At 40.8% G+C, this 25,317-nt stretch overlaps 1 protein-coding gene across 2 annotated transcripts in view; it reads right to left on the bottom strand.

The window, feature by feature from the left end:
- LOC127573105 (UDP-N-acetylglucosamine--peptide N-acetylglucosaminyltransferase 110 kDa subunit) overlaps positions 1 to 25,317 on the bottom strand; it is a 62,736-nt gene extending 37,419 nt beyond the window's left edge. The window contains exons 1-6 of one of the 2 annotated variants that reach the window (XM_052020984.1): positions 25,198 to 25,317; positions 15,944 to 16,094; positions 15,452 to 15,695; positions 11,263 to 11,331; positions 7,893 to 8,009; positions 4,656 to 4,735 (exon numbers count right to left, since the gene is read on the bottom strand). In XM_052020984.1, coding sequence (XP_051876944.1) covers positions 4,656 to 4,735; positions 7,893 to 8,009; positions 11,263 to 11,331; positions 15,452 to 15,695; positions 15,944 to 16,094; positions 25,198 to 25,234 — 698 coding nt within the window. In that variant the 5' untranslated portion in view covers positions 25,235 to 25,317. Of the gene's footprint in view, positions 1 to 4,655; positions 4,736 to 7,892; positions 8,010 to 9,542; positions 10,390 to 11,262; positions 11,332 to 15,451; positions 15,696 to 15,943; positions 16,095 to 25,197 lie in introns of those variants that run through there. The other variant, XM_052020985.1, reaches the window with a different exon arrangement.

Genomic DNA, 25,317 nt, shown 5'->3' with positions numbered 1-25,317 from the left:
CTTCCAAAGTGCATCACTTCACACTTCTCCGGATTGAATTCCATCTACCACTTCTCCACCCAGCTCTGCATCCTGTCTAAATCCCACTGCAGCCTATGACAACCTTCTTCACTATCTACTACATCACCAACCTTCATATCATCTGCAAACTTACCAACTCATCCTTCCACTTCTTCATCCAGGTCATTTATAAGTATCACAAAGAGAAGGGGTCCCAGGACAGATCCTTGCAGAACACTACTCGTCATCGACCTCCAAGTCAAATACTCCCCGCCTTCTGAGGGCAAGCCAATTTAGAATCCACACAGCCAATTTTCCATGGATCCCATACCTCACAACTTTCTGGATGAGCCTACCATGGGAAACCTCGTCAAATGCCTTGCTAAAGTCCATATATACCACATCCACTGTACTACCTTCATCAATTTGTCTTGTCGCTTCCTCAAAAAACTATTAGGTTCATGAGGCACAACCTGCACTTCACAAAGCCATGTTGACTATCCCTAATTAGACTATGCTTCTCCAAATGCTCATAAATCCTGTCCCTAAGAATCCTCTCCAAGTTTGCCCACCACTGATGTAAGACTCACTGGTCTATAATTCCCAGGATTACCCCTTTTACCTTTCTTAAAGGATGTTTACCATCCTCCAATACCACTCCTGTGGCTAGGGAGGACTCAAAGATCATCATTAACACTCCAGCCATCTCTTCCCTCGCTTCCCTGGGGTATATCCTGTCCAACCCTGGGAACATATCTATCCTAATACTTTTTAGTAGCTCCAACAGTACTTTTTTTTAAACTTGGACAGGCTCCAACACATTTGTTCTACACTAACCTCACATTCTTCTAAGTCCCTCTCCCGAGAGAGCACCTTTTCCTCCCCTTATCCCTGAGCTGTCCCATCCTCATTCGTCACCCTCTTGTTCCTCACGTATGTGTAGAATGAACACCCTAAGGTTTTCCTTAACCCTACTTGCCAAGGCCTTCGTGTCCCCTTCTAGCTCTCTTAAGTCCTTCTTAAGCTCCTTCCTGGTTTCCTTATAACTCCCAAGAGCCCTGTCTGATTTTTGCTTCCTAAACTTTAAATATGCTTCCTTCTTCCTCTTGATTAAACCTTCCACTTGTCTTGTTACCCATAGTTCCTTCATCCTACCATCCTTTCCTTGTCTCAGCAGGACAAACCTATCTAGAATCTTATGTCAGTGGTTCCTCAACAACCTCCACATTGCTGAGGTGCATTTACCAGAGAACATCTGTTCCCATTTTACACTCCCAAGCTCCTGCCTAATACCATCATAATTTTGCCCCACCCCAATTAAATACTTTCCCATAACGTCGGCTCTTATCCTTGTCCATGGCTATGCTAAAGGTCAAGGAGTTGTGGTCACTATCCCCAAAATGCTCACCCACTGAGATCTGTCACCTGACCAGGTTTATTGCCTAGTACCAGGTCCAGCACGCCTAATTTGTATGCTCCTTTGTTGAACACTAGCATTAAAAGTGATTAAAGAATGAAAACCGAGCAATATCTAAACAAAATAGTAGAACTTCTTAAAAAAATACACACCCAATATTACCCATGCCCCTCCAAGTCTTTACTCCCCATTGGAGCAAATACACTCATCCCTGCATCAGATTGAACCTGGCTCAAAAACAGCAGGCAGAGCTAAGGAAATGCCGTAAGTTTTCACTTCATCACTGGACGAGGCACCCAACTTTATAGGGCTGTTGAAGATGCAGACCAGGAGTCACCAGGCAAGGACGAAACCAAAACTTGGTAGAAATACCAGCTGTTCCTTCAAGAACTCTTGGCACTTTTCAGTAACTTTCTCTGAACCATTTCTCAGATAAAAGCATTGTACCAAGGTTTCTTGTTATACATAATGTTTGATTTACTTTTCTAATAAATTTGAACCATTCAATACCTGGATTCTTCTCTACACTGTTCAATCTGCAATTCTACATACAGTAAAACTCTGGTTATCTGCTATTCAATTGTTCTTAAACCTGATGGTTCAGCTTCTGACTCACCAGGACACCTTTCCCTCTAAAATTGCAGGAGTTTCCAGGGTCTTGCTCACTACTGGTCAGAGAATAATCTTGCTCATCACGTTAATGATGCTAAGCATCATGTAATGCAGCCCAACAGAGTCAGGAGGGTTCAGAAACAGGCCCTATGGCCCATCACATTCATGCCAACCTTTTAGCCCATCTACACTAATCCCATTTGCCTGCATTAGGACCATATCCTTCTATGCCTTGCCCACTTAAGTATCTGTCTAAATGCCACTTAAACATAGTAAATGCATCTGATTCCACCACCACTTCTGACAGCACATTCCAGACATCGGTGTACAAAACTTAACCATCAGATCCTCTTTAAAAATCCTTCCTCTCACCCTAGAATTATGCCCTTGTTTTTGATATCTCAACCATGGGAGAAAGATTTTGATCATCTACCTCACCTGTGCCTCTCAATCTTTTACACTTTCATCAGGTCATCCCTCAGCCACCTTTGCTCAAGGAAAAGCAAGCTCAGCCTATCCAATCTCTCCCCATAACTAAAGTCCGTCAATTCAGGCAACATCCTGGTGAACCTCCCATGCATTCTCTTCAACACAATCACATTTTCCTATAGTGCAGTAACCAGAACTGCACACAATACTCCAAGTGCGGTCTAACCAGTATTTTGTAATATTGCACCACGTCCCAACTCTTGTATTTTATGCCTCAACCTATGGAGGTAAGCATGTCATTATGTGTCTACTTTACCACCCTAATGACACGTGTTGCCACTTTCAGGAAACTACTGACATAGACATTAATGTTCCTTGGTGCCCTACCATTAATTACATACATGCTACCCCAATTTGACTTACGACAATGCTTCATCTCACACTTGTCAAAATTAATTTCCATCTGCCAATAATCCACCCAACTTTCCAACTGGTCTACATGCTGCTGTAACCTCAGACAACTTTCTTGCCATCTGCACCACCACCAACTTTGGTATCATCAAACTTCATGCAATCATACCCCTTACATTCACATCCAAGTCATTAATATATCATAAACAGCAAAGATCCCAGCACTGATCCCTGTGGTATACACCACTAGTCACAGGCCTCCAATCAGTACAACATCCTTCTACCACTATCCTCTGCCTTCTATTACCAAGCCAATTTTGGATTCAATTAGCTAGTTCACCTGGGATCCCACATGCCTTAACCTTCAGAATCCGACCATGCAGCACCTTGTCAAAAGCCTTACTAAAGTCCATATCGACAACACATACCACCTGCCTTCATCAATCTTCCTGTACCTCCTCAAGATATTCAGTCAGATTAGTGATAAAGGATTTCCCCATCAACACCATGCTGGCTATCCCTAATCAGTCCCTACCACTGACACAAGACTCACTGGCCTAAAGTTACCTGGCATATCCCTGCTGTCTCTAAATAAAAGAACAATATTAGTTTATCCCAGTTTTCTGGTACCTCACCCGAGGCTAACAAAGATGCAAAAATGTGCGTCAGGGCCCCAACAATCTCCTCCTTTGATTCCCATTGCATTCTGGGATAGATCTCATCCAGCTCTGGGGATTTATCCACCTGTATGCATTGGAAGAAACCCAACAACTCCACCTTCTTAATACCTACATGCTCCAGACAATCAACGTATCTGTCCCTGAACTCTCTATTCTCCACAGATAAAGATGAGAAGTATTCATTTAGGACCTCACCCAAATCCCCTGGCTCCACACATAGATTGCCCTTTTAGTCTCAAAGGGGACCCACTCTTTCCCTAATACACAAGCATTAAGTCACTGAACCCGAATTTGAAGCTGGAAGTGCGGCTGCAGAACTATCGTGGCACAGACTTCCAAATAAAAACCTTAAATTTAAAAAATGGCAACTTCATATTGAAAACATGGAATTATTTTCATTTTTTAAAAAAAAAACAAATTGCAATTTATAGGCAGGGTGGTGAAAACAAACTATCACTCTTAATTTCTGAGGCGCATAGAGCTAATAGCAAGGACAGATTAAAATTCAAAGATGTTAAACTATAAAATGGGCAGAAATGGAGTAGTGAAGGAAAATCTGGTGTAATGATCATCTTGCTACTCATTTTACAGACAAACAACTGCATTTCAGCCAGAACGATTAGCACTGCAAGACATGCAATCAACTGGGCTGAAAAGAAAATGAGTCTTAAATATTACTTAAATCAAAAAGTGAAAAGTAATTAATATTTGGCATTCCAAATAAAATGGGGAAGTAAATTTATGTTACTATATTGCTTTTAAATAAAAGCAGCTAAACCCCTCCCAAATGACATTGATAAACAGTTTCAAGTAAACCTTTTGTAAAAACAGGTATTGACATGGAGGCTTCCAGTGCATTTCTAACATATTTTCACTCATCCATTGGAAATGATAGGATTTGGATGGCAGGAAGAAAGAGTAAAATGACAAATGGCAGGATACGGAGGAAAAATGCATAACTATTAAAGTACCAGTAACTTAAAAAATGTCAATAGTTGAAATAATAGTTTAAAGAACACAATAATATAAATAACCACAAGCAATCATTGCCTGCCATTACCTTCAGGTTAGAACTTATTTAAAATGTTGTCATTTTTTCCCCTCACCTATCAAAAATGCGTGCCTCCTTTAAGACATTACCCAAGTTGATGTAAGCATCCAAGAAGTTTGGATCCAAGGTAACAGCCTGGAATTTAATTGACAACTCAATGAATAAAGATTTCTGCACAAAGACTATCGTTACTCAATGTTAATAGAAATATTGTGTTTTTAAACTGTAAAAAAAATTTTAATCCATTTTACTGAGGTAGAGCATGAAAACAGTACAACAATGACATCACATTTTGAAAACAATGAAATTCACACGAAGATCTTAAATTGCAAATTTATGATCTGCTGTAGTCCAAACTTCAAATGAGACTTCATTGTGCGACAGATACTGGACTGTAAAACGATCTGACAAACATCACTTACACCAATTAATGCACAAACTTTCTATACTACTTATTAGACAGAAATAAAATAGTTACATTGAATTTATGAGCACGTGTAGCTCACAGATTGAACCCCAGTTCACCAAAGCAAAATGTAGAAAGTCCTCAGTCACCCACTTTTACAGAGACCAAGTTAATCTGAGCTTTACTGAGTAATGATTTCAGCAACTAAAGGCAAATAATATTGCCAGATTCAGCTTTAGCTGGAGACTTTTCATTCATGGATATATTTATATATCACACCTGGACATTTTAAAGACAAGGAATCAGACTGATTTGCACAAGGAAGTCAAAAGTGGCTTGTTCAGCTGTGCACCAAGTATGCACCTAGCCTAAACAAAGGGGGATCTTTAAGTGTGGTGCCTGATGCTGCAGAGATAGCAACATGCTTGACCAGCATGGTTTACATTGAGCCACAGGCAGAAAATCTGTCCAGAACTAAATTCAAAATGAATTCAAGACTACAGCTGGTTAAAAAAGATAGTTTCATCTAACTTGTTGTTTCTGTAAACTGTAAAAACATTCCATATTCAAAGGGTTCACAATGCCAAGAACCATGAAAATCAGAAGAATCCCAAGAAACTAGAAAAATGAAGTAAGCTGACATTTTTGAGCAGCCAGTTGATTTAATGTCAGAAGACTGTTTTACAGTGCACTGAAAGGTGGTAGGATGAGCAAATCCAGAAGAAATATCCAAAACATAGCATTTATCTTCTCAAGTAGCCATTTTTAGAATAAGAAGATAAAACATTTGGTTTTGCAGAGAGAGCACAGAACTGTAATTACATTTAATAATTCACTTGACTATCTCAGGAATTCTGCAGAAATCAGTTGGACAAATTCCATTGCAACATACATCAAAAACAGGCACTGTGCGCCATGCTTTTTCCAAAAATTGCTTTTTATATTGAAAGACACAATGTACAAAGTAACAAGTAGCCAACTTTGTTCTTAACAGTGCAGTGAAGCTCAGTAATTTTATTACACCCAAAGCACAAAAACATTTTGTTGCTATTGGGAGGAAGTAGGTGTGAAGAACAATTTTTTTTATTGCCTTGGGAATTTGCCTTTACTCCTTTGGGAACAATGCTTACCTAGTATTCAAAAGGCAAGGAACAAGCTCCGAAGCACTTCCTTCCAGAAAGGCAATTCTATTCTCTGCATCTCTATCTGATCTAATCTCATGACAACACTTTCTGTACCAGTGTTCAGATAGTCTTTTATTCCCTTCAGAAGATTACCCACCACCACAGGTGACAGCATCTTTACCCATTTCCTGCATTTCTGCTCACCTTTCTCTTTCCCAGAACCAGGATAAGATTTCACTTCACTCATCTTCCACACACAAGGTTCAACTTCAAACACTTCCAATACAAATCATATCAGCAAGCACATCAAAGCATCATGCTTTTTGGGACATTAGTATACTTCCCCAGTTCCAACACTATAGCTTCTCACAGCACGTTCCAATGGAAGAAATAGGAACAAAACTACCCTTCTGCCTCCTTCCTTTTCAACCAGAGACAACCAAACTTGCAGTTTTAGTCATTTAATCTCTTCTGCTTTGCACGATAATCCCCATTCCATACACCCTTTGCACACCCAAACACTTTTCTCAACATCATAAACCTATTAACTCTCCACTATTCCCCATTCTGATGAAAAACCATCAACTCAAAATACTGTTTCTCTCTCTCCAAAGATGCTGCTTGATCTGCAAATTTGTCTTTTTTTTGCTTGTCTAACTTGACTCACCTACTCCAGATACAAGATGACGTTACTCAAATCCAAATGCCTACGCCCACCTCTTCATGGGAAATGCATGGAACATTTGTTACTTTAAGTCCTCTTTAATTCTTCTTTCAATAAATCAGTAACCTAACACTACCCTGGACTTTATTTTTTTACCCCCTCTCTATCTTGCACTAGTGTCGTTTTGTTTATTTTGTTGTTTACTTTGCACACGTGTAAGTTACGTATAATTTATGTTAATTTAAGTTTATGTTAACCTTTGTTTGTCCTCATCCTGTAATGTACTGTGCTGCTCCTGCAAAAAAACTAATTTTCATGGCACCTATACCCTGTGCATGTATGCCTATAACAATAAACTTGAACTTCAGTGCAGTTTCACCACACACCCCTCCCCCCCCCCCCCCCACCCCCCAAAAACCCAAACTGGAAAATCATCGATGTGGACTGCAAATTAAGCAATGCCTCAGATTTTACTATTCTCATGATTATTTTCAAATCCTTCCATAGCTCTGAACTTCTACAGTCCCATCAGTATTCTTCCAATTCTGGACTCTCAATCTTCCCCAAACTTAAAGATATGACTGCCAGCTGTACCTTTAGTGAGCCAGCTGTTAACTTTGAAATTCCCTCCCTAAACCCACACCACTATACCATTTTAAGATGCTCTTAAATACAGCTGATCATCAGCCTCAATGTCTCTAAAGTTTGATCTCAAGTTTCTCGTACAGAGCTTCACAAGATGCTACCATAAATAAATACTAATTTAATCACTGAGCAGAGAAGAATAGAAGGGACAGGTATTCTTACTGAAGATAACCCAACTGTCCAATGCTCCCCCAATTATAAGAATTTTGCAAAATACAAATTTTAATCACACTTTCTAGATGCGTGACAGTTGCCAAAGTTACCATTCAATAGTAAAAAAACTGATACGAGGAGTCTCTACCAGAAGACAACCTATGTGATCAAACTGACCTACCCATCTGTACTCATCTTTCAGTGCAATGCAAGCAGCTCAAAATGTGTGAACAAGAGTTCCTAACAGCTTCTTCTCTGAGGGAAGACTGAAGAATGGTATGGCAAAGGGTAATCACTTACCTTTTCAAAGTGGTGTATAGCTAGCCAGATTTCTCCCTGGGCATTAAACACACACCCAAGATTACTCCAGGCAACAGCGAAGTTGGGCTGAGTTTCAATCGCTTTCAGGTAACAAGCCTTAATTAGTTTAATTGAAACAAGGGTAAGGGTGGGGAGGGGGGACCAGAAAGATGGGACGGGAGATTTGTAACAAAGATTGAAAAGAGGGAAAACAACTTTATTAGCGTTCATCCTTAAACCAGACAAAAGTGAACCTGCAGCAAAGGCTAGCGCTGAATTCGCTCACTGGCCCCATGAGAGCATGCGCAAAAAAAACCTCAACCCACATACAGCCAGCCATTTTTCAGTTATGTAGTGTTGAGTAATACATGGTTCTTCCACTTCAACTTCTTCCGCAATCAGATAGTTTAAGATAAAGCTTCTGCACAGTCGCCTACAGAAATTAATCCTGAAACTTAACTGCCTAATTTCAGCACTGTTGCACCCAATAAATTTATGCACTGTTTTTGAGAAGATATTATCTTTTACAAATTCTAGCACTTTAACCAATCTAAACTTTACTGAAAGTACTATTCATTTTACCAAGGATTTTAAATGGTTTAGATTGCACACATTAATATTAAAGTCTAAGGTAGCTAAAACAAAGGCTTTGCCAGTATCTGTAAAATGAAGTCCACAACCTCAAATGACAGTGCAGGATGAGGATAAAAGGTCCCTGTAATGCAAAGCGCTCTTGCCAATGCGCCATGCACGGCTCTGCAACAAGTTGCAGCGGCGACACCAGCAGTTCGCAGGCGCAGATTTGGAAAAATAATTAATTAAAAAAAGAAAATGCAGCGCACCGCATGCGCATGCGCAAAACTGCAGAAAGGTAAATAGCCAACTGAGATTTTACCATAGGTAGTCCGCAGCACCTCTTACCTCCAGCACAGCAACAAAGGAATCACGAGAGATACAGGTGCTAACTTGCCCAGGCTGCGAGTGGACTGCACAACTCCAATTTTATTGAACCCAAGAATAAATAAATCAACATGAAATCCAAATATTAAAACTAAACATTACCATTTCAAGAACACTAAAATAAAACTTGAGCTAGCTCATAGAAGAAATAGAAAATTAAAACAAAAGTACACCACTTCATTTTGGCAGCTGTTCAAGGCCACGCTGCAGACATGATTCTATTGATTCTCATCAGGATTAACTGGGGCCAAGGACAACCTGGACATCTCATTCAGAACTATCTAAGGTAAACTCTCAACCAGCCATCCACTGAAATAACGCTAGCGCACGCAGGCGCATCGCCGCGCAGCCTATGCGTCACTGCAGGCTCACAGCGCATGATCAGTAGAGCAGAACGCTGCAAACCAAACAAAGAGGAAAGAAATTAACAAAATCAGTAGTTAGAAGCATTACTGGTACTTTTGTAGAGCTATTGCCAATTTTACTTTTTAAACTAGTTTTCTCTAAGACAGTGGCTACTTTAAAAACATGTATCAAGTTGAAAATTCTTTCTTCCAAATTACAATTTTTTCCCATTTTATAAAAGTAAATATAAAATACTTAATTATTTAGACACTTTTTGGAAGCCACGAGACAGAAGAACTCAGGCATGGAGGCAAATTGTTTGTGGCAGTGCTACAAACCCGTTACCATTATTTCATCTCATTTTCAAGGTAGTCGATGGTGGGAAGAGCAGACGGTGTCACCCCTAGATCCAGGCCTCGAGCTCCGGTCAGCGAGGCACCTACAGGGGAGAGCTTTCACCCGCCTGAAACCTTCTATGTATAATATCAATCATGAAAACGAAAAAGACAAATAAGAAAGACAAAATAGTTAGTAAAGAATCCAACAACATATTCCTGGATTTGTTCTAAAATGCAATCTTCTGAAAGAAAAGAAACAGATGCAATTTCACATTTATACTCAAATGTAGTCCAAGTATTCAGATTCAGTTTATGCATGCGAAGTGCTGCAATATACAACTGCATCTGATAATGACATTATCACAGCACCAACTTCATGAAACATGATAGAGTCAGATAATTTCTGGTCACCCAACAAAAATACAACAAATTAAAAAAAAAGTGGTTTCACCTCTTCCCTTTAAAGACCGTAAATAAATTTTGCCTAACCAAATTGTAAACACACCGAGACAGGAGGGTCCAGGTGGGTTGTGTGTAGACCCCTTTATGTGCCAGACAGCCTCAGATTCAAGGAAGAAAGGGCCTTCATACATTACAACAGTTAATTCTAATTTAGAACCCAGCTACTCTGTGAATCTGCTGGTTTTGTCTTTTAAATGTACCGATCAGACCTTGAAATTAAATCTCATTTTATATTTCATCGTACAAAACTGCTAACTATCACCTTCCACCGCTGAAATAAAGAAGTCAGCATCCAGGAGCAAGCGCAGTCTCACTTTATACAGATTGAAGCTGCAGTGGAATGCACTGAATGTTAGCTCTCCATTCAACGGCCTGTGGGCTGAAATTCTCTTTACCCCAATAATCTTTCACCCTCTGTACACCCACCCTCCCTCATCCCCCCCATAAGCACACATACACAAAGTCAAATGGACAGCTACGCTGCGCAGACACTCCACTTTGCAAGCGCGCGGGACTCAGAATGACAGGTCGAGGGACTCTGGACAAGGTCCCTTTCTCCTCCCATTCTTTGCCCCTCAGTGGCTTTTCATAAGGTGGCTTTTAACGCTCCAAAAAGGTTACAATTATGTATGTATACACACATACATATAGATAAAATTTACATATCTGTATACACATACATTAACAATGAGACTTTGAAACATGGGTGATTAACACCACTTTGAACCCACAACTAAACCATATCAGAAAAAAATTCAACTGCTAGAAGCCACCTTATTAACTGAGCAAATCTGGTACATCGGTTCACTTCTCAAGACCAAACCAGCAGCAAAGGATAAACAAACCATGAAACTCAAAATCTGGGGACTCGATTGGCAACTTCAGGAAGCGCTAATGCAGCCTTTCTTCCCATTCACATTGATGGTCTGCACCAGGGGAGGATACAATGAAGTAGATGACATCTGTCTCAGTAACAGAGACAGAACCAAAAATAGGATGAAACAGTCTACACCAAGTCAGACCATTTCAGCCAATCTTTTTTTTTCAGGAAGTGTCTTCAGTTAGCCAGGGGAGTCTTATTTTCTTCCTACACTTGTTCAGTCAGAATGTTCTAGTCATCTCTGGTGCTAAAGTGTATATCTAATCATTTTCCTTGATTACTATCCAGTCGATACATCTAACCAGTCAGGATAATGTATTGCTATCATGAATCGTGTGGAAGTTTATCTTCACAATATGGTCCAAATAGCAACAATAACACTTACCTTAGCTTCTTCTAAGCGACCAAGGGCTTTAAGGAGATTCCCTAGGTCACTACGAACACAATACAAATCCTGCAAGAGAATAGCAACAGACATTCATGATTCATGGAAATGACTACCCAAACCACCTTTAACTAATGTTTCTTCAAAAACACACCCAAATCAAATGGTCTTTTATTATATCCCAATCTTCCTCTGCCATTCAACCAATTTGCTGACAAAATGTCCAAGCACAATTGCACCCAGAACCTTCACTCTGAGTATCATTTAGTTGAGACACATGCGCACAAACACTTTTAAAATCAAAATATCCTGTATTATGGTAATGGTTTCATATTTTTTGAATAAATTATTTGAACTAGGTTGGACCAAATTACCACATTATAGAACTGCAACACATCAATTTAGCTTCCTCCAGAATCCCACTGCTCCACTAAAAAGGAGAAATAGTTTAGCAGATTGCCATGGCACTGCTCATTTTCTAACAGTTGGGTTATGTACACGTGGATAACATGAACTGAATTAAAGTCATTAACTAAATTGTAAGTATTCTTTGCTCTGCTCAAATTCATTGACTTGCTATCTCAAATCAATGAAAGGCTTACATCAATATTTTTCTATTCAATGCATTTAAGTCTTGCAACCGGTCAACTTCCTGTCAATTTTGCTCAATTACCTATGAAAAGTTCAATGTTCAGAACTGATTCTGCAAATGCTGTAATCACATTCTCTTCCAATGAAGACAACGCATTCATACCCACTGGCTACAGGAAATTATTAGAATGAAAGTAGTTTTATATATCGTATAAACAGTGACAAATAACAAATGAACATCACAACTTTAGAACAGAAACTGTATTTTAAAAATCAGCATAGCCAGATCCCCAATTTCTAACATTGTGAAGTAATTTTCAGTACTAACTTGCTAAATTCCATGGAAATGAACTAACATCAAAAATATTACTTCTACTCTCACTTTTAGTCACCTTTGTCACCTCCTAGAACCATACAGCACAAAACAGGCCCTTCGGCCTACCATGTTGTGCCAAAGACACAACGAAGGCCCTCCTCAAGACTTGCTTTCTTCCATGAGTCACTTTCTCCCAAGTTCAAATGGTTTCCAGCATTTTATATACTAAGCTTGAAATACAGTTGTGGATTTTACTATGAGGAACCGTTACACATCTTGAGAGGACTAAAGACAACAGCCATTTTCCCCACTTTAATGTTTTTGATTCCTGTATTTGATTTGGAGAAAGGATGTCCTGTTCAATAGGAAATTGAGTTTCAGAATAGTTAGCTACCCATTGAAGACTCTATGTCATTAAACTCAGGAATTCTCTCTTCCAGAGAGCTGTGTGCAAGTCACTGAATGTATTCAAGTCTGAGAAAAAGATATTTGACTAATAGGGGAATAGAGAATAATGGAAACAGGCTTTCCCACTCCATATTTTATCTGTAGCCTCCTGCACTATTATAATAGAGCTCCATGCAAGCTTGAGGAACAACCCTCATCATCCACACTGCAGCTTTCCGGACTCCGTATCAAATTCTACAATTTCATACAACTTGTTTTCGCAGTCTGTATCTGTAGGATTGGCTCAGTTTTCCCTCACTCCATTAGCCCAGCCTGAACTCCAGGTCACACCTGCATTTTGCAACTTTTCATGCTCCTTTGTTTGTATTCTCAACTAATTATGGCTTAACCCATCAACTGGATGGCCTCTATAATACAGCCCTACAACAACCTCATTCTCATTCCCAAACCCAGCCTCATTCCATCCACAAACCTCTCTTCCGCCTTCAACTTCAACTAATCTTTCTTCTCTTTGAACATTTCAGATTGAAGACCCCTTATCAACCTTTGACAATCTTCAAGCCAGAACATTAACTGTTTCTTCTTCCACAGAAGCTACCCAAGCTGCTAAGTGATCCTAGCATTTCTTTGTTTATTAATTCAGATTTTCAACACGTGTTTTTTTATTTTCATAGTACATGCCATCTTTTCATAATCATTTGAGCCAATTCCTACTGGAAGGCAGTACAGGTACTTCTGCTATAACATGACAGTTGCATTCCTGAGAAACCTTGCATTACAGAAAATCACACGATGAAATAAAGTGCATCAATGGGGAAAAAGGGGTAGGGCTAGAGAGTTTCAGACTCACAATAGCAAAGTTATTCTGCCCTGCAAGTTTTTTGAAAATAAGTTGTTTTTAATAGCTATTAGTTGATCCTGTCATTACAAGCTAAAAATATGGAAGTATGTTACATTGTTTAATGAAGTATCCTTGCATAATTGTCAATGGAAGCAACTGCTTGTTAATTTCCAGTGGCCTCCTGTGGTGAAACCAGCAGCCTGTGTTAAGAGACAATGGTGTCCTATTATTGTACGAGGTTACATTGAAATAGAGTCCCCCTAGCCCCCTCCCTCCACAAAGAGCTGTTCTTTCCGCTTGTCATTTTCCAAGTAACTTAAGTGATTTTCTCGTTCCCAATCGAAATCACATCATGACCAATTAAACCTGTGCAATATGAATAGTGTTCCCTAATTCATTAATCATGTTATATCCAAGTCACATTATGGAAACACATTGGAGCAGAACTACCTATATGAGTGCCACTGAGGAAACAGAAAGACTCGATTTAACTTCTATCTTTTACTTATCTGTCAAATGCGAGTATAATTTTGGGCTTGCACTCAAAGGACATAGTTAACTGCTGAGAACCACATTGTTATGGAGGTGGGTGCAAAATCCCACATTTCTAACTAATGGATTAAAAATCAATTACTTCAAAATGGACAAGAGGGAAGATTACCAGCCAAGTAGCTGTGTTCAACTTCCATCAGTAAGTGCAAAAGTACATCAAAAAACCTTGAATTCTAAAGAGGTCCCAGAGGATTGAGAAACTGTAAATGTAACCACTATTCAAAAAAAAGAGACAAAGATAGAAAGTACAGGCCAATTAATCAACATGCATCATTGGAAAACAATGGGAGTCCACTGCAGTAATAGCAGATATTTAGAAAATCATAAGACAATCAAACAGAATCAACAAGGTTTAATTAAAGGGTATAGGGTATGAAAAATTTGTTGGAGTTCATTAAGAATGTTACAAACAGGATTGGAAAAAAAAAGTGGAACCAGGATGTGTATTTGGATTTCTAGAAGGCCTTTAATGAAGATGCCATTTACAAGGTTACTGCAGAATAGCACATGGGGTGGGCACAACATTGGCATGGACAGTCACGTGGCTAAATGGGTGATTTTCAGGTTGATAATCAGCTACTAGGGATCAGTGTTGGTGACTTGGATGAAAAGACCTGGTGTACTGTAACCAAATTTGCTAGTGGTACAAGCTCTGAGGAAGACAAAATGTGCAAAGGTACAAGTGAGTGGGCTCAAAGTTGAAGGTGCAGTATAATTTGGGAAAATGCAAGGTTACATAAAACAGCACACCATTTACAAAATGTTATGGTGCAAAGGGATCAGGTGCAGGGGGTGTATTCCAGGACATGATCAACAAAAAGCCTGTAGATATAGCAAACAATCAAGGATGGCCTTCATTAAAAGGCATAGGAAAACATCGATGCAACTTCACAGGGCGCAGGTGAGGCTGCACCTCAGCTAATGCACAATTTTGGTCTTAATATAAATAGATAGGTAGGCTTGGTGTGGATGCAGTACACAGAAGGTTCACTACGTTGATTCCTGGAATGAAGGGGTTATTTGAAGACAGACTGAGCCCAAAACAGAAGAGTTTAGGAGCATGAGAACAAAATGTTATTGATTCTGAGGGGAACTGATCGGGTAGATGTGGAGGTGCTTGCCCTAGTTGGGTAATAGGTTCAGGAGGAATTTCTTCCCTCAGAGAACATTTATATTCAGTGTCTGGGTTAGAAAATTCTAATCAGAGTGGAGAATGACAGAAATTTAAATACAAGAGAGTCAATGAGTATCATGAAATTGTGGGAAAGCAGTGAGGCCAATATGGTACCAGCCATTTTCTTGAATGCCAGTTTGAGGGGCCAATTGTCCCGCTCCTGTTTTATTATGTTCTTATCCTACCTAGAATAAAATTTGTTTATTGCTGATGTATCATTCTAATGTGGCAGTTTACTACACTTGCATGATAAACTGAAATAAATGTGATTAAGTTACAACATGACCAAAGGCATGTGCTAACTTACAGGATTGTACTGCAAAGCAGATACATAGGCTTGTACAGCTCCCTCCATGTCACCTGCTGCAACCAATGCTGCTGCCAGATTGATGTATCCATCGATGAAGTCTGGTTTTAGCCGGAGAGCATGTCGATAATGCTCAATAGCCTCCTGAAGTTGGCCACGCTCTTTATAGACATTCCCCAAGTTGGAGTAAGCCTCAGCCAACATGGGGTTCTGTTTAATAGCCAGAGTGCTAAAATGAGCAGACCTAAAATAAAAAGAATTCCTGATAGAACAAGGTCTTTTTGTAATCACACCCACATTTTCCCAACCCCTCGAATTACATGCAGTTCCTGTGTTTGTCATTGACCTCAATAAGTTTAACCTATAAGGGCAAAATAGCTGATCTTACTCTGACTACATTAGAAGTGATACTTGTTACAGAATTTTGTGCTACATTCCAAATTGAAAAAGCCCTGAAGGGTTTATGAAATGGATATACATTCAGCAAATTACCTGTCCAGTCTGCGACACTGGAAATGAATGGAAGAGAGAAGCAGCAACACTCCAGTATTGTCAGGCTCCTGTCTCCAAAGCTGCATACAGTGCCTCTCTGCTGCCTCAAAATCTCCTGCTTGGTATTCACGATGTGCCAACTCTGCCAGTCCTGAAATGAAAGCACATATTTTGTTACTTCTATAATGACAAGCAAAACCAAAGGAAAACAAGCAAGACAGTGCTGGCTTTAAAATTAACACTTTATTGTGGGATGGAAAAGTTAAATGCATATGAAACAAGTCAGAGGATTATAAAGCAACAATGTGCTGGAGGAACGCAGTGGGTCATGCAGCATCTGTGGGAGGAAAATTGTTGACGTGTTGGGTCCTCCAGCACATTGCTTGTTGTTTCAGATTCCAGCATCTGCAGTCTCTTGTGTCTCCAGAAGATTGAAAAAAATTGTTACTATGTCAACAATCATTAGCAATGGATACAACTCGGGCTTCGGTTCGGAGGACCTCGGAGCAGCTAAGTGTTTTCTCTGTTTATCACTTTTATTAGGGTTTTTGGGTGTAAGGGTTAGTTTTTGTTAGGGTTTTTAGTGTAAGATTTAGATTTTTAAATAAGTTTTTTAAGTAGTCGAGTGGGGGCTGGACTGCGCAGGCGCGGCGCGGGCAGCTTAAAAAGCAAACAGCCTAGAGAGCGGGCAGCGGAGTGAGTGGGAGCAGAGTGTTCTGGGCTTTGGCTCAAGGGGCTTTGGCGTGAAGGGGCAAGGAGGGTAAGTAGCTGGTAAGTAGGTAAAGGCAAGGTTTACCTTTTGGTCATTATAGATTTGTAGGTGGGACTAACTAGGGAAAAAAAAGGTAGTCAGATGGAGGACATGGTGGTGTGCTGCAGCTGTTTGATGTGGGAACTCGTGGACCTTGCTGCGGTCCAAGATGGCCACATCTGCAGTAAGTGCTTGAGGCTGGACGAACTTCGGCTCAGAGTTGATGAGCTGGAGTCGCAGCTACAAACACTGCGCAGCATAAGGGAGGGAGGGAGTTATGTAGACACGGTGCATCAGGTGACAGTCACCCCCCTTAGGGTAGCTACATCTGACATTCAGCAGGCAGATAGAATGGTGACTGTCAAGGGAGGGAAGAGGAAGAAGAAGTCAGGCAGGCAGACAGGACAGAGCGCGCCAGAGGCTGTTCCCCTCAGTAACAAGTTTTCTGCCTTGGAAGCTGTTGAGGGGGATGACCTGCAGGGGCCTAGCTGCAGTTACCAGGTCTCTGGCACTGGGACTGGTACTGCTGCTCAGAAGGGAGGGGTGGGAAAGAGACATGCGGTAGTGATAGGGGACTCGATAGTCAGGGAAACAGACAGGAGGTTCTGTGGCAGTGAGCATGAATCCCGGATGGTATGTTGCCTATCAGGTGCCAGGGTCCGGAATGTCACTGATCGGGTCCACAGAATTCTTAAGTGGGAGGGAGAGCAGCCAGAAGTTGTGGTCCATATTGGCACCAATGACATAGGTAGGAAGGGGGATGAGGTCCTGAAGAGCGAGTTCAAGGAACTAGGCAGAAAATTGAGGAACAGGACCTCAAGGGTAGCAATCTCGGGATTGCTGCCAGTGCCACTTGATAGTGAAGGTAGGAATAGGAGGTGGTGGCAGATAAATGTGTGGCTGAGAAGTTGGTGCAGGATGGAGGGTTTTAGATTTCTGGATCATTGGGATCTCTTCAAGGGAAGGTGGGACCTGTACAGAGAAGACGGGTTACACCCGAACCAGAAGGGGGCCAATATCCTTGCGGCGAGATTTGCTAGGGTGGTACAGGAGGGTTTAAACTAGTTTGTGAGGGGGAAGGGAACCAGAGGAATAGGTCAGAGGAAGAAGGGAATGGGGAAAAGTTAGATCAAACAGGTAGAGAGGCTTTGGGGAAGGAGAAGAATACAGGCTGTAAAAGTAGTAAGGTAGATGGACTGAAGTGTGTTTACTTAAATGCAAGAAGTGTCAGGAATAAGGGGGATGAACTGAGGGCTTGGATAAGTATGGGGGACTATGATATCGTGGCTATTACTGAGACGTGGCTGACGTCAGGAGAGGAGTGGATATTGAATATTCCTGGTTTTCGGTGTTTTAAGAGGGATAGGGAAGGGGGGGAGAAGAGGTGGAGGGGTGGCGATACTGGTCAGGGACACTGTTACGGCTGTGGAAAAGATGGATGTTGTAGAAGGATCATCTCTAGAGTCTGTATGGGTGGAGTTAAGGAACAAGAAAGGAGCAGTTACTCTACTAGGAGTATTCTATAGGCCCCCCGGTAGCAGTAGAGATATAGAGGAGCAGATTGGCAGGCAGTGTTTGGAGAGAAGCAGAAATAACAGGGTTGTTATAATGGGAGACTTCAACTTCCCAAATATAGACTGGAACCTGCTTAGTGCCAAAGGTTTGGATGGGACGGAATTTGTTAAGTGTGTCCAGGAGGGATTCCTGACGCAGTATGTTGACAGGCCGACTAGAGGGAACGCCATGTTAGATCTAGTTTTAGGAAATGAACCGGGACAGGTGAAGGATCTATTGGTGGGTGAGCATTTGGGGGACAGTGACCATTGCTCCATAACCTTTAAAATTGTCATGGACAGGGACAGGTGCAGAGAGGACAAGAGGTTTTTCAATTGGGGAAGAGCTAACTACGAGGCTATAAGGAGAGAACTTGGGAGTGTAAATTGGGATGTCCTTTTTGAAGGAAAATGTACCATGGGGATGTGGTCGATATTCAGGGATCTTATGCAGGATGTTAGGGATAAATATGTCCCGGTGAGGCAGAGAAGGAATGGCAGGGTGAAGGAACCGTGGGTGACGAGAGAGGTGGAACGACTTGTTAGGGAGAAGGTGGTAGCATACGTGAGGTATAAGCAGCAAGGTTCAGACAGGGCCCGTGAGGAATATAGGGTAGCGAGGAAGGAACTTAAGAAAGGGCTGAGGAGAGCTAGAAGGGGACACGAAAAGGCTTTGGCTAGTAGGGTTAAGGAAAATCCCAAGGCCTTTTTCAAGTACGAGAAGGGTAGGAGGATGGCTAGGGTGAAGGTAGGTCCGATTAAGGACAAAGGTGGGAGAATTTGCCTGGAGGCGGCGGAAGTGGGAGAAGTTCTGAATGAGTACTTCTCTTCGGTATTCACCAGGGAGAGGGGTCTTGATGATGCGGAAGGGAGTGCTGGTAGGGGTAATGTTCTCGAGGTTGTTGATATCAAGAGAGGATGTGTTGAAGTTGTTAAATAATATCAAGACAGATAAATCTCCGGGGCCTGACGGGATTTTCCCCAGGCTGCTTCGAGAGGCTAGGGAGGAGATTGCTGAACCGCTGGTAAGGATCTTTGAGTCCTCGTTGTCTATGGGGGTGGTGCCAGAGGATTGGAGGGTTGCGAATGTGGTCCCCTTGTTCAAAAAAGGTAATAGGGATAGGCCAGGGAATTATAGACCGGTGAGTCTCACGTCTGTGGTGGGTAAGCTGTTAGAAAGGATTCTAAGGGATAGGATTTATGAACACCTTGAGAATCATGGACTGATTAGGGACAGCCAGCATGGCTTTGTGAAGAGAAGATCTTGCCTCACAAGCCTGATATAGAGTTCTTTGAGGAGGTGACCAGGAAGATTGATGAGGGCAGTGTGGTGGATGTGGTTTACATGGATTTTAGTAAGGCATTTGATAAGGTTCCTCATGGTAGGATTCTCCAGAAGGTCAGAGGCCAAGGGATCCAAGGAAGCTTGGCTGTGTGGATTAGGAATTGGCTTGCATGTAGAAAGCAGAGGGTTGTGGTGGAAGGAGTGCCCTCGGATTGGAAGGCAGTGACTAATGGTGTCCCGCAGGGATCCGTTCTGGGACCTCTACTTTTTGTGATATTTATAGATGACTTAGATGAGGGGGTGGAGGGCTGGGTTAGTAAGTTTGCGGACGACACTAAGATAGGCGGTGTTGTGGATAGCCGTTGGAGCTTACAGAGGGATATTGATGGGGTGCAGAGCTGGGCTGACAAGTGGCAGATGGAGTTCAATCCGGAGAAATGTGAGGTGGTACACTTTGGAAGGACAAACTCCAGGGCCGAGTACAGGGTAAACGGCAAGGTACTTGGCAGTGTGGAGGAGCAGAGGGATCTGGGGGTTCATATTCACAGTTCATTGAAAGTTGCCTCATAGGTGGAAAGAGCAGTTAAGAAGGCCAATGGGATGTTGGCTTTCATAAATCGCGGGATTGAGTTTAAGAGCCGCGAGGTTATGATGCAGCTTTACAAAACTCTAGTTAGGCCACACTTGGAGTACTGTGTTCAGTTCTGGTCGCCTCATTATAGGAAGGATGTGGAGGCATTGGAGAGGGTGCAGAGGAGATTTACCAGGATGCTGCCTGGATTGGAGAATATTGAATATGAGGAGAGGCTTAAGGTGCTAGGGCTTTATTCACTGGAAAGGAGGAGGATGAGAGGAGACATGATAGAGGTATATAAAATATTGAGAGGAATAGATAGAGTAGACAGTCAGCGCCTCCTTCCCAGGGCACCAATGCTCAAGACGAGAGGTCATGGCTTTAAGGTTATGGGTGGAAGGTTCAGGGGAGATATCAGAGGGAGGTTTTTCACCCAAAGAGTGGTTGGTGCATGGAATGCACTGCCTGGGGTGGTGGTGGAGGCAGATACATTGAACAGGTTCAAGAGCTTGTTGGATAGGCATATGGAGGAACGTGAGATAGAGGGATATGCGGGAGGAAGGGGTGAGGTAGTGTGAGGGTGGTCTGATGGACGGCACAACACAGTGGGCCGAAGGGCCTGTTTTGTGCTGTATGGTTCCATGGTATCAAACAGCAATTTAAACAACAACATTAACAGAGTAAAGCTGTCAGGACACCAAGTTACACCAGAAACTAAAAAGCTGGGATTAACCTGACAATATGGAAAAGGTGCTGGGTATGTTTCCAAATGCTGGAACTCTCCCCCCAATAGAACTGCCTGAAGAACGACAATAGATCAAAGTGATCCTCCACTACCCATTCAAAGTTGATAAATGCTGGCCTTGCCCAAAAAGTGGAAAAGTAAAAGTAATTGAAAAAAGGGATTAGAGCCATGATTTCTTTTTAGATTAAATATTAAGTGAGTTTTCAGAAGTTGCTCTCAAATTGATCAGAAAAATATTTTGAACTGCTACTTAGTGCTCACCTCCTCCAGGAGATCAAAGAACATAGCTGTGCAAAAGATAAATGGGAAGCCTAAATGGTTAAAAAGTTGATTATAGCACCAAAACACTCAGACAGATCCCAAGGTTCCCTGCTATCGAAAATCAATTTGGGGAAAACTAAGTATCTCAATTGCACTCAGCACTTTTCCCACCTTAACAGCACGAAGCAAAACATGAGCTTGGGAATTTAGTCCTAATCATTGTGAAATCTGCTGTAAATGTGTACAAAAAAAAACCCAGGATAAATCCTGTTGAAAAACTATCCATAGCTGCTATCTCAATGCTATTCAGTGTGGATTTAGAGAACCTGAACGAGAGCAGGGAACTTCCACTACCCATAAAACTGTATCCTTGAAGGATCTTGAGGGCAAGATAATTTTTAAAAAATTAACAATTACAAGTAGACTCCATATAAAACAGATAGCAATGGACGACAATAAATGTTCACCAAATTCAGCTATCATAAAATTGAGCACATCTGAGAAATAAAAAGGAACTTTAAGATAAAATAATAGGAATAAAACTTTAAGACATAGTTAAAAAAGGTAGTTAACACCCAAAACCAGCATCTGATTTATACTGCCCAGCTTCACTGCATTCTGCCAAGAATGCTTTAAGTACAAATGTCAGAAAATTTCCACTCCATTTGTTTAAAATTTAAATGTTTTGAAGCTTATGTTTTGAATAACTCAGTCTTAAAAAGTGTACCCTGCCATTTTAAGCCAGAATTGAAACTATATTGGCCATGTACATTGTGTAATGCAAACACCCAGCTTCTCTGCTGTGATTCAGGCCGGGTCTCCAATGTTATACTATAAATTTTACTCCTGATAAACTTGTTCTAGTGATTAACATCTGCATTCTCATTCGTCAAGGTCACTCAATTCAACTCTTCTGAAACTGCCTATATTACTATGGTAATAATGTAATTTAGACTACAAGACCTATAATCATAAATTGAGGACTCCAAACAAATTTGACAAACAAGGATACTTCACAATGTAATGTTTGATATTTGAATTCAAGTGATAGTATGTCCTAAGATTAAAAACCAAAAGTTATCAAAAACATAATGTTTCTGGTCGACTGCAGAAATGGTTGAGGATTTCAAGGGAATACTACTTCTCCTGGGTGGTATTTTGCAAAGTTGAATTCTGGAAGCTTTATAGTAGCTAGAAAAACTGTTTCCACTGGCAAACAAGGGGAGATAAATAAAGGCAATATTTTTAAAAAATTATCACTTTTTTTGACTAAAGAGGGCAAGCTGTTAGGGTACAGAATATACTGGCAGTGGTACAATAGCATACAAAAAGGGACCTGATACAGTTTTCAAAAGGAATTGAGGACTACAGAAAAAGTCAATAACTGCTATTGCGTAAAGCAAGTACAGACTCCAATGGGTGAGCGTCCTCCTTCAACGTGCAACCATTCTAATGGCCAAATGCAAAATGAAGAAATTGGTTTCACTCTCATTTTTGTTCTTGGCATTAGCAGTGTGGAGATCAGTTCCTTGTAATGTCCCTAAGAATCAGTGGTAGGACCAATACACTACACAATTGTTATTAACAATTTGGTTGAACACATTGGGGAAAATGCAACATGAGGCAAAACAAGGTTCCCATTAAAAACTCGGCTGAGAAATCCCCAGAACTAAAACCAATGGGAGAATTGGTCTACTCGGGGCATACAAGCTGTACAGAAGCCTAGGTGTTATTTTAATTAGAAGTCTTAAGACTCAAGGCCATAGTAAGATTTATTAGGTGTTGCCAGGACAACCCACTCCAAAGTAAGAAATACTTCAACCTGCAATAAGCAATTGTTATGACACAAAATCATTAGCATTCACCGTGAGTAAACTAACACAATTTGATGTTCACACAGAGGTGATGCGGCTACCCAGGTGCAGTCTTCAAGAGGTAAACAACAAAGAATCAGTGAACCGATGAGAATTTAACTTCTTTGTGCAATATTCTGACTGTAAAACCCAGGATGGAAGAGGAGATAGAAATGATCTCCCTTAACAACTGAGTTAGCACTGAATTTTTAAAATATTAAGCCACAATAACTGCTAAATAATTTCTTTGAAAATATATACAGAATAATTTTTAGAAGATTAAAATTCATGGGATCTTAGAAAGTTCAATATTTAGCTACTATAAATCATATTATAATCATAATTCATATGAATAGCCAAATAATATTTTTGCGCTACACAATTTAAAGAATCTAAGAATTATATTAACCTGATGAATTTACTATCATCACAAAATTCTCTTCTGAACTCATGTAATACTAACTTATATCAAAGGGAAATTCCACACCACAAATCTAGCTGAGTTTTTAGTGGCTAGGTTACTTTAAGGCAAAGAAATCCCCTTATTTCTGCACTTAGTCCATCCTTTTAAGGATCAGTCAAACCACGTGAAAGCATATTCAGTCTTGGTCCTTGATACAGCAAATGGTATTCACGTCCAGGAAATGACTCACTTCAAAAAGTCCTAGCATATTCAAATTAAACAGATTCCAAGAAAACATGACAATGGTCTTTGAAAGAATCAGGCTTTCACATAGATAAGAATCAATTAGGAAAAACTATGGTGTAATTAAACAAAAAGTAGAATTAGGTTAGTTATGTTAAAGTGCAATAATCAAGATCCTACATCAATGCAAGATATAACTCAATGCCTGGTTAAGGGGATTAGACCACATATCAAAGCATCACAGTGACTGTGTTCAATTGGGACAATATTTCACATACCATGCACAGCAGAGTGAGAAATTAATCCTGAGCAAGTATCTGCAACAACTCAAAATTACTGCACAAACAAGCCATTTGTTTCCTTTTCCAAGAGGAACATTGATATATTTAACCATATCATTCTCCTCAAACCATCCTACCATCCAGCTGGAAAGAAGTGGTTTAAGTTTTTTTCTTCTCCAGCCTTAGAAAAAACACAATAGTTTCTTTTCCCACTACTGGGATGACCAATGCATTATCTGGTTCCTGCCATAAAATGCATTTGTTTTTTGTACCTCAACCTACTCCCACAAACCCCCAAAACAACTGTCTGGGGCTAAATACCGACAGTTAGAATTAAACATTCACTCACAACCTTAAAGAAACATTTGAATTAATGATGAGTTCCCAAATCATTTATCTCTGTCATTGCTAAAAATTGCAGACCTCCATCTACCATCTAAAGCCCTCATTTTTTTGTTGCCTCAATTCCTAACCAGTTCAACTTAAAAGATAACACCTTCATCCCATCACTGCCAAAATTTCTGTAATGAAGTACATAACGAAGAAAATGCAGTATTCTAGGAGTTCTGCTGCAAATTTCTCTTAGAAGGTCTGAAGGTTTTAGGGCACACTTCCTCTAAAGAGCATTCATAACATAGACTGAATATTTTTATGGAGTATACAGATTCATGATAAACAAGGAGCTGAAAGAAAACTGAGGGTAAGCAGGATTGCAGAGTTAAAGTTACAACCAGATCAGTCACAATCTTATTGAATGCAGAGCAAGCTCAGAGCCAAGTGGCAACGTCCAACAGCAATATCCAAAACTCCAGCATGAGCCCTTAAGAAAAGCATTTCTCACCCAATCCATTTTTTCCCACCTCCCAATTAAAACGTTGATCAAAAACGTTTATGGTTCATACAATGACCTAACCCTGTAAAACAATTTTCAAAACAGTAAATCAACAAATATGTTTGAACTGGGCTGTGTCCCTGCAGTTTTATGAAACCTACCACCTCACCTTATTCACCAGCCCACAGATTTCATTGCTGTCTCACCTGGATTTGTACCATCTACGTTTAGTTACACGCTAATACTCTTCTAAATGAGATAGGGAACGAGATCAACTTTTTCCAAGTAGTTTCCACGTTCACAAAAGCTATACCCACTTCCTTAAAGGTTATCCAGATTAATAACTACAGTTTCTATCCCCCCAATGCAATGTAGCCCTGATTTAAGATTATTTTATAGTGATCGGCAACTACATGCCGGGTCACTCAGAGGAAGGCAACTTTATTCCAATGAGGCCCTCTGGGCTCCCTCACCTGTGCTGTCGGCCACACCGCCAACCGACGCCGCCATCTTCCTGTTGGTGGTTGAACTCGCTCCAGGCCGCTTCCACTCCGGGGCCGCTTCCACTCCGGGGCCGCTTCCACTCCGGGGCC

This window comes from Pristis pectinata, chromosome 8 (assembly GCF_009764475.1).
Source record: "Pristis pectinata isolate sPriPec2 chromosome 8, sPriPec2.1.pri, whole genome shotgun sequence".
NCBI classification, from domain to species: Eukaryota; Metazoa; Chordata; class Chondrichthyes; order Rhinopristiformes; family Pristidae; genus Pristis; species Pristis pectinata.
Note: the sequence above shows the minus strand (reverse complement) of the source record. Positions and strands in the feature narration are given on the sequence as shown.